The sequence below is a fragment of the Vanessa atalanta genome, chromosome 24 (genome assembly GCF_905147765.1).
Source record: "Vanessa atalanta chromosome 24, ilVanAtal1.2, whole genome shotgun sequence".
Classification (NCBI taxonomy): domain Eukaryota; kingdom Metazoa; phylum Arthropoda; class Insecta; order Lepidoptera; family Nymphalidae; genus Vanessa; species Vanessa atalanta.
In genome coordinates, this window is record NC_061894.1 from 5,833,804 (window position 1) to 5,844,075 (window position 10,272).

Below are 10,272 nucleotides of genomic sequence, written 5' to 3' on the forward strand. Positions count from 1 at the left end.
CTAATTTTAAGGAGAATAAAATTAATTAATTCTTATGTGCTGTCAATTAAAATCAAACTTTTAAAGTTAAATGTCCTTATACTATTTTTAAACGATTAGCTACTGTCAAATGAAAATGTAATTTAAAAAAAAATCTTATCGTAATTCATTCTTATATGAATATTTGGAACTTTTCGTTAAAAGAATAACGTTTTCCTCGTCTTAATCTAGTGCGTCAAACAGTACGTGATACGTATGTAGTTTTATCATTTATATAAATTTACGTTACGACACAAAAAATGGAAACATCTTTACGTTCTTTACGTTTACTTAACCGGCTTTTTCGGAAACCACTTGGAATTCCATTCTACAGAAGTATTTCCAATACAGCTGTACAGGAGGACGCCAGTTCGGAACTAGTGAATACTTTTAACAGAGACATTGAAGCAGGTATGTCAGATTAGATTTTATTTGTATAGCTGTAGGAAATTAGGTAACATTGTTATGTGCCATAGAAAAACAAAAATTAATGAGAAAATTAAGATAAAAATTATTATTTGTAAATTTGAATACATATCATCGTAAAGATGATTGTCAACATGATGGTATGAACTCCAAGCCTTACCTGTTAATGTATAAACATGTATATTAAAATGTTATTGAGTACAGTGAAAACTTATTATTTGAGGTTTTCAAGTCTGAAATGTTTCAAACCTGAGACATGTATTCTATAAAAAAACTTATATAATATTCATCATTTTATTGCTCTGCAAGTTATCAGACAGACTGGACTCATATATCGGGCCTCAACTGGAAACTTAATTAAATTACAGGGGGTGTAGTACCAGTATTCAGAAGGGCTTTGCTCTTCCCATCTCGAGTGGCACTACAGGATGATGTCGGAACTTACACATATGCAAGATTGTATCAAGCCGCAACTTCGCTCAGCAAAGATATTGCAGCTGAATTATGTAAGATTTTTGCTCAATGAAATAAATGTTATATTGTAATTATTATTGTTATTCAATGCAGGTTTAAAATTTCTAGTTATCAATAGTACTAATTCTGCTATTTTCTGCAAATAGGACACCTTATGTTAATTGGTCATCATTGCACATAGATATTGGTGCGTAATAAATATTAACCATTCCTTACAAAACCAATGCCCCACCAACCTTCGGAACTAAGATGTTATGTCCCTTGTGCCTCTAGTTACACTACTGTTGAGTATTGCTGTTTGACAAGAGAATATGAGATTATTTCACCAATCTTTTAATTGCTCTAATCTGATAACATGGAATAACTTGAAAAATAAAACATAGTAATTTTTAAATTGCCTGATTATTGTACATAATTCTCAGTATGTGTATGGACTAAAGTTGGCGTTGTTACAGCACCACTCCCGTACTTGTGATGCCTGATGTACATCACGTATTTGACTAATAGAGACTGTGCTTATTTGCATACTTGTGCATTAGTCTTTTAGATTGACCGCTGTGACCATAATTTGATCAAAGATATCTTCTATAGGCTTAAACGACAGTGCTTGTGTAGATCTTGTATAATTTAGATTAATATTTAATAATTATTCATGGTTTAATTTTTCAGTGGGTGATACAGAGCGTACAATATCTTATATGTGTCGTAATGATGCCTCTCATGTTGTCGTACAATGGGCAATATGGATGACTGGCAATATAGGTAAGTAGGCTATTTCATTGATTTTTCTTGATGGAATTTATTATTAAAGAAAGTGAATAAATAAGTAACGACGTAGGTGATTGTTACATAAATTTTTGTTATTATTATAATAATATAAATCTTCAAAATATATATAGTAGAGACCCCCAGCTGAGACACATGACACTACAAGACTGCATCATGCCGTATGCCATCAAGGGATTAGGCCCTTACATCAGTCTAACCACCAAGTCATACCAATAAATGTTGTATCTATATTTACATGTACTGTTTGTTACAGCGGTCCCGTTAACACCATTGCATCCACCGGATATGATCAAATACTTCATCATGGACAGCAGTTCCAGCTTAGTCATATGCTCTGAAGAGTATGAGAACATTATCCATCCAGTCACTAAAGAGTTATCCAAGCCGTTACTCATCACAACAATGGAGAAGCAGGAGAAGGATCTTGAAGAAAAGACTGATTTGTTGAGTGAAGTTGGCCATTCCAACAAGTGGTATGGTGGTACAGATGCTATGCTGATTTATACTAGTGGTCAGTTTAAATTTTTTTTTTTAGTTTTTTTTTTATTGCTTTAAATGTTTAGATATTTGTTGTCCTACTGTTATTATGATGTTGGGAGTTTTGATTTCTTTTTCTGGTTTTACACAAATCTACTGATTGTATTATTTGGCATGTGATGATGCACAAGATCCGAGAGGGTGCATTATTTATTGTGCGTATGGGGCAATGACGTCACGTCCGCTCCATTCTCCGTCCGTTACTTCTCTTCGTGTTTACTACAATTTTAGCTCAGTGTTAGTATTGTGTTGCTGAAGTTCTTTAAGTGATTAATTCAGTGTTTTATATAGAAATATTTTATTGTGTTAACAAGTGCTTCATCTATTATAATTATAAGTAGTGAATGTGAAGTGAAGAATGTGCCTTGGACTTGGACCATAATGGTTTGGCGCAACAATGCTCAAATTTACAATCCGCCGGTTGTAGTTACCGGTCAAGGCAATCGCCGTTTTTAGAACTGGCGTCTAACAAAAAGAAACAATGAACAACTGAAATCAATTCGAATTTGTCTTCTTCAATTTTCTCTGGTAGAGAGTCAGATGGTAGAATGTGGATGTGAAAGTTGTATGGTTTGACAAAGTCAGTGAACTTACCAATATTTTATTGCAAAATATTTTTATACCTTCATCTCAGGCACAAATATCTTTGATTAAATTAGTGAGTTTCCTTCCTTCGGATAATAACCAAGCAAAGGAACTACCAGCTCCTACACTCGATCCCTCAATAGCCAACCGTAATACCCACCGTCTTTTGAATTTACAATTACTTAATACTTCCGTGAAAGTGCCTCGGGTCGACCGAGCGCGTTTGAATTCTCCAAAATTTACAAAGATTCAGTTATGTTTCTTGGAAGGATGTACGTAATCATGACCCTTTAAAAGTGCATATTGTCTCGCCGGTATTTATGGATCAAGAGGTAATTGATGAAGTCAGGCATTTTGTTAAGGTCAAAAACTAATTAGCGTCCTCGGAAAGAACACTAGCGGTCACGTGTAGTGCGCTAATTATACCGTAAGCTTCTTAACCAAAATTTACAATGATGATTGGGCGGCTTCCGTTATCACAGAGCTGTTTACAGCTAATGTTATTGACAAAGTAAGTGAGTTACTTCAACCAACTTCAAAATTTCACAAAACAAGTGAAGATATTGTGCAAAATTTATTGAAAATCGTTGGGAACGTATCCTGAAACAATTTGTCAAATAAGAACTTCGTGAGGGTTGCGTAAAGTGTCGGTGTTAGTTCTGAATATATGTTTGATGATAATGATCTCCAGATTGACATCGGTATTGATAAGTAGTTGCGTCCATAGCTTCATACAAAAATATATAATCAAGTAGTAATAACAAATCTCTTATTAAATCTTTCATAACGGTTAAAAGTTCAGATTTTACCTTGGAAAGCTCTAATCAGATACAAAAATGACCAAAAACCTGTAAGACAAGAGTATAACCCCAAAAATAGAAAGGCATTTTAAAAAGGATAAACAGCAAACTCAGAGATAGTTTGATAAGTGATTATCAGCCAGGCTGCAACAAATTTTACGCGGTTGACTAATTTTTCAATAAAGGTTTGGAGGTAGACGCATTCCCGTAATCATATCGTGAGCGCTTCCGGATCTTGCCTTTGATTAGTCAATCGTTTCCAAACTCCACAGTCACCAGAAATGACCGACCAAGAAAAATATTCCTGTTGCCATAGAAGTGGTTAGTCATCTTCATCGTCCCTGGGCCCAGTTTTCTATCTAAAATATTTCTGGCCAAAAAGAAAGACGGCCCAAACAGGATAATATTCAATCCGAAGCGGTTGAACCAGTACATTGCACACAAACAGATCAGACTTATATAATTTTTCCAAATACCCCGATTTCTACAGAAAGTTATGTTATACAGGTATATCATCGGAAGTTCTTGAGACTAGTTTAAAAACGACAAGTTATACAAATTATTTGCCTTCCATTCGGTCCGAAGAACTTTGCGGCATTAACCACGTGAGTCGCACAAAATAAACGCGAACGACCTTTGGGAGCGGTTTTTTATTTATACGATTTCTTAATAGCGAATCCATCGATAGCAGGTCTTTAAACCCAAGTACTGTTAGCGACAAACTCAAAATGCTAGGATAAATCTATAATCAAACCAACTCAGGAAAGAAAGAAAGAAAGAAAGAAAGAGAGAGAGAGAGGGAAAAAGAAAGAGAGAGAAAGAAATAAAGAAAGAAAGAAATATTTATAGGAATTGGTGTAATTAGAAAATAGTTTGGAAGACCTAGTTGAATTTCAAAAGCCTTCCCAGAAAAAAGATAGACAAGATATTTTCCATTTCACAGTGTACATTTCTGAATCAGATTCAGAAATGTACAATCTTACAAAGAATCGCAAGGTATTTCGGGCGTCAATTTTGGAGTTCCACGAGGGAACGAGGAGATTACACTGTCGTCTACTTCAGTTACAGTCCAGGATATTAGCGAGGAAAATATTGGAATTCTATGCATGGTTTCTGCTCATTAATATAAGTTTTATTGTTATGTGAAACTTGTACTAATTTAAAAAGTTTTATATTGGAAACATTAGCAGACCTTTAATACATGAGAAATCACCTATCTATATCCTGGGCCTGAACTCTTTTCGGTTTGTCGGATTTGCCGACAAATATTATGAGAGTGAGGAAATAGCGAGTCCACCTGTGTTTGCACACACGCCTGTGCACTATAATACGTCCAGTCGACATCAGGAGGACTTCTCCTCCAGAGATTAAAATGCACTCTTCCACCCAGGCACCACGAGCAAGCCGAAGGGCGTGGTGTGGACGCACGGCATGCTGAGCGCGCAGATCGCGGCGCTGCACGCGGCGTGGCGCTACTCGGCGCACGACGTCGTGCTGCACGCGCTGCCGCTGCACCACATACACGGACAGCTCAACTCGCTCAACGCCACTCTGGCCGCCGGAGCCAAGTACGCGCATTATGTATTTGCAATTAGAGTATGGCTGTAGTCTATTCCGATCGCCTACGTTGTGCACTACTAACGGTTCTTGTATAATATTTCATTATTTATAATACACAAATAAATACACTACTATTCCACTTAACGATAGATCAACTTTATAGTACTTCTAAATCTGCGATAACGACTTCGCCGACGTTCAAAAGGCATTTTTTTCGAAAATCCTTGTTGAATAACATAGATTATTCAGTATGTCGACCAATTATATCTCGTTAATTCGATGTCAAATGTTGTCTATTTGGGTTTCCTTGTGGTTAGAAAAGGCTATAGGTCGGTTTTGTTTCAATGTATATAGCCAGACGGGAATAAACGGCACCCTATAGTTAGCGGTGAACACGGGTAGTGTTATATAGACAGTGGAGGCCTAATATTCCACACCATAACTCGCGTGGTGCAGGGTGCGCATGCTGGCGTCGTTCGCGGCGCACGCGGTGTGGGCGCGCCTGCTGGGCGGCGACCGCGACGAGCGCGTGTCCGTGCTGCACGCCGTGCCCGCCATGTACGCGCGCCTGCTGGCCGAGTACGACACCATGTTCCGGGACCCCAAGACGGCGGACTACGTGCGCACCACGCTCTCCTCGCGGATGAGGCTCATGTGCGCCGGCTCCGCTCCCCTCCCGGAGACCTTGTTCAAGAGGTGGGAAGAGGTAAATTGTTTTTTTTTTATTATTACTTGTATATAATGTGAGTTATGAGTTTATTTACAATGTTATGACCGATCACCACAAAAGTTAACTTTGTCGTAATCTTCCGCTAGATGTGGCTGCAGCACAACAATCTCTAAAATGTTTAAAAGTTTAAACAGAACCTCGATTCTATCGATTTCGCAAGTCAATAATAATTTCAGATATCGGGAATAAGGCTGCTCGAACGCTACGGCATGTCGGAAGTGGGCATGGCTCTCAGCAACCCGTACCGGCCGGTGGAGGCGCGCACTGTGTCGTGTGTAGGGCTCCCGCTGCCGGGCCTCGCAGCTCGAATTGCTAAAGTCGGAACTCTGAAACCCCTGATCACAGTGGAGACCGAAGCTCCGGATATGCAGGTATGCGGCTGTACTTATTTTTTAAAGTACCATTGAATGCGGTATATATATTGTTAAACTTAACAAAAAATTGTGATTTCTTAAGAACTTCTCAAGAAAAGAGGAGGTTCTTGCCCAGCCGTGAAATATATACAGGATTCTAATTTCGTTTTAAATGAGTTTGCACTGGAAGGCGTTTTCTCATTATATACATTTTCTTGACATATCTTTGAAGTTTTTAAGTTGTACCATTTTAACATAGACCCCCCCCTACATTAGTTATCAATTTGACATCACATCACATCACATATAAAAAATTCCACATTCATTTTTTAAATATATTATTGTATCTCCACAGATATACTGTACCTGTATTTATTGTTATTTTTCTATAACTAGATTTACGTTATTTTAATATGCCCGCATGTTTTTTAGCGAGGTAACATCACAATCTTAATTTAATTTTTTGATACAAATTTGTATTATATTCTATGATAACTTATTTATTTACTCGTAATGTGGACTAGTTCTCTACCTTGGTTGGATTCTGGATTCCTCAGTTAATCTGGGTGGTATTCAGCCAGTTAGTCCATGATCGGGTCATCACTATCACCATTTTTAGATTGTAGGCTAATCTATCATCTAATCTAATCTCCGACGCTCAGAAAGTAATTATGTCCAATGTTTCATTTTAGATTTCACTTGAAAAGTTAGGCTTGACCTCCACGAAGGATCCAGAAGAAGGTAGTCAGCAGGATTCGAAAGAAACGGAACACGAGCCGAGTGATGATAAGTCGTACGAAGGGGAGCTACTGCTTAAAGGACCGGCTGTGTTTACGAGGTATGTGTCAACGCGATGCCAAGTGTCGTGAGCAAGGCCTCGACCTGTGCATGAGATTTTCTGGTCTGAGGAAGGGAGGAGCCGGTGGCGCTAAGGCTGCACGCGATTGGTCCGTCAGTCGATCCTTGTCGTCTATTGGGCTCTCACTTGTCATTCGGCGATTGTAATTTGTCCGACCACTGCCCATCTGTGCTCACGACTCGTTCCGGCTATTAAAATTTATTTATTTATTTCAGGAAAACAACAGCATATTATAAAAAATATAATAAACATATAATACAGTATGCAGAGAATAGCCAATTACAGTTTTCCATTGAATTAGGCAAACTTAATATTATTTAATAGAAGTAGCAACACAGAGTTTTGATAGATAACGTGTAAAAGTAATAACTAAACAATGAATTAAAAATAACGAAAACTAAATAATAAAAAAAGGAATGAATACAAATTAAGCGGCACAGACCATGTTGTGAGTGTGGGTGTGGGTGTTGGGTGTGGTAGTGCAGTTACACTGTTATTTTGTGCTTGTGTAAGTGATTGTATGTGTGTATGTGTTTAGATGTATACAGGTTTTGTGTGAGTTTGAATGGTTAAATTGAATTTTGAACCATAAGAATACTTGCCAATATATTTTGAACTGCTTATTAATAAACAGCATCTGTCTTAGTAACTTGCCAACTTAGTAATGACCATATTTCAGTATAGATTTTGGCACTATATGAGAATTTAACGACCCCATACAAAGTCAATAAGCCACCAATCTTGAGAACTACGATGTTATGTCCCTTTGTACGTGCCGTTAATCTGGATAATTCTTAACTCTTACCCTACAAACCAGAACATATCATTAATCGCTCTTTGGCGGGGCATGTGTAAAGTATTTCAATTAAGTAATTAATTCAATAGTAAAATGTTTCCGTGCTTTCCGATAAGGTACTGGAACCGAGCTCCGAACCTAGACTCACCAGACTTCACACCGGACGGCTGGTTCCGCACCGGCGACACGGCCTCCTACAGAGACGGCAAGTTCCAGATCCTCGGCCGGACCTCCGTCGACATCATCAAGACAGGCGGTTACAAGGTCAGCGCTCTCCAAGTGGAGTCAGCTCTGCTGGAACATCCCAGCGTACAAGATGCAGCAGTACTGGGTATCGAGGACGATAGCTATGGCGAAATAGTAGCTTCAGTCATAGTTTTGAAGGAGAACACCAAGACGCTCACGCTCAAGGAGCTGAAGGATGAAGCCGGGAAGAAGTTGGCTCCGTATCAGCTGCCGAAGACGATGCTGATCGTGGACGTCATGCCGAGGAATGCGATGGGGAAGTTGGATAAGAAGCTTATTAAGAAGCAGTTCGGAGATAAATTGGTTCTTAAGAAAGCTTAGCTCGCAAGGATAATATTAAACGTTGAAACTGATCCAAAGAATTGTGGCAATACTTTGTCGCCATTATTTATGTAATAAATACAAAATACATCTTTTTTAACTAGTAGTACAATAGAGCCTGAAAAAGTTTTGAGTTGTGGTTTTTTTCTATGTAGAGATAAATATAATTTTCTTATAATGTCAGTGAGGAGTGCAAAACTGTGAGCACTTTGATGATGAAGGCAAACAGACGATGGGATTTGGGATTAGTTGTCGGAAGTTTGTTATCTATGATATAAACGTAGCTTTATGCTCGCCTGTGTAGATACCACTTTAGTTGATACCACAGCCAAACAGCAATACTCTGTATTTTGTTTGTTTGTGTGCTGGTTTGAAGGGGTTATTACAGAATTATCTCAAGGAGTTATCTCAAGATTCGGTAGATTCTGTTAGTTTTCTTGGGATTGGCATCACCTCTGATAACCACCCGCGAGATTTGACCTTGTCGAGAACGGTATCTCAGGGATTTTAAAATAATGCCACATTAATTTAGAAGATTTGTTCACAATCGCCAAGGTAGACGCAGATGGTATAATATTATCCTAGTACTAGACACAACTCACATAAAATCTTCTATCCCATATTTAGTCACGCAAAATAAAATGTTTTTAATATTTCTAACAATGCTGCATTTAATGGCGGATACGACTTTCCAATAGCCGTCCTATACGTCCGTCTATCTTTCTATTTATTTTATTATTAAATAAATGGAAATGAGTGTTAATACAAGATTTAAAAGGAAATTAATATCTGTCTCTACATAGAAAGTCCACCCAAGAAGACGTGAGCACAAATCGAAGATCAAACATCAAGTGTGATATTATATTATTTTTTGTTTTTATTTATGTGTCAAAAGTTCGAAGACGCATTTGTGACGTTATTTTAAGTTACGCGTGCGATCCAGCGAGATAGTACAACAGAAAAAAATGATTGTCTTTTGTGTACAGATGTTGCTCTACCTTTATGCTTTCATTGGTTTTTGTTAACGATCAAGCGTGTAACCTTAATAAATGCAATTCATATTTTATAAAACTTTGTTCTGTATATATAAGAGGCATTCGGTTAATTCCGATAGTTTCTAAGTTAAGCATGTAATTGATATTCTCTGGGCATAATGTTACCGACGTTCTTATCGTTCTGGGTGAAGCAAAACATTGCGGGAATACATTAGTGGGAAGAACGTCAACGTATGTATATATTATATATATAATCTGTGCAGTTACAGACTGATGTCGAAATGTAACGAACAAAACGCATTTATTTTTGCATATTTTAAATATTATATTTAGATAATAGTTTGTTTTTTTTACATTTATAAGCGTTTCTTTGTTGTGTTTTTAAAATTATAATATTATTTCATTGTTAAATTATACACTTTAATCTATTATAGAATGAATACGATTAAATTTCAAAGTGAACATCTTTCCACTCTAGAACTCTATCCTTTCAAATTATACTTATATATAAAGTCAAGTTTGATTTAAACAAATCTCTTGCAAAGAAATATCCCATATATTTAAAAAGTTTTATTATAATGACCTGACTGATTTCGGTCACGAGCTTCCTGTGCGGGTCATATTAAAGTGGACAAGTCTTTACGCCAACACAAGTACAGTCTCATAATTCGATCCGACCCGATCAAGCAAAGGACCAAATAATTGTTTCTAAATTATCTGTATGTTGATAACTTGAGATAATATAGACGGCTTGTGTTTTGCGTAATTGTGCAATATAACGAT

The 10,272-nt window shown here is 37.3% G+C and overlaps 1 protein-coding gene across 1 annotated transcript; it reads left to right on the forward strand.

The window, feature by feature from the left end:
* The first annotated feature begins 143 nt into the window (after positions 1-143).
* Positions 144-9,647, forward strand: LOC125073437 (malonate--CoA ligase ACSF3, mitochondrial). Its single transcript, XM_047684261.1, has 9 exons — positions 144-429; positions 813-950; positions 1,588-1,680; positions 1,961-2,218; positions 5,020-5,197; positions 5,646-5,895; positions 6,096-6,290; positions 6,965-7,110; positions 8,044-9,647. The coding sequence occupies exons 1-9, from the start codon at positions 279-281 to the stop codon at positions 8,492-8,494; spliced, it is 1,860 nt and encodes a 619-aa protein (XP_047540217.1). The 5' UTR covers positions 144-278; the 3' UTR covers positions 8,495-9,647.
* The last annotated feature ends 625 nt before the right edge of the window (positions 9,648-10,272 follow it).

Coding starts and splice junctions, on each gene's coding strand:
- LOC125073437 (XM_047684261.1), top strand. CDS start 279: ATGGAAACATCTTTACGTTCTTTACGTTTACTTAACCGGCTTTTTCGG. Junction 5,896..6,095: donor TGTTCAAGAGGTGGGAAGAG/GTAAATTGTTTT, acceptor TAATAATTTCAG/ATATCGGGAATAAGGCTGCT. Junction 7,111..8,043: donor GGACCGGCTGTGTTTACGAG/GTATGTGTCAAC, acceptor CTTTCCGATAAG/GTACTGGAACCGAGCTCCGA.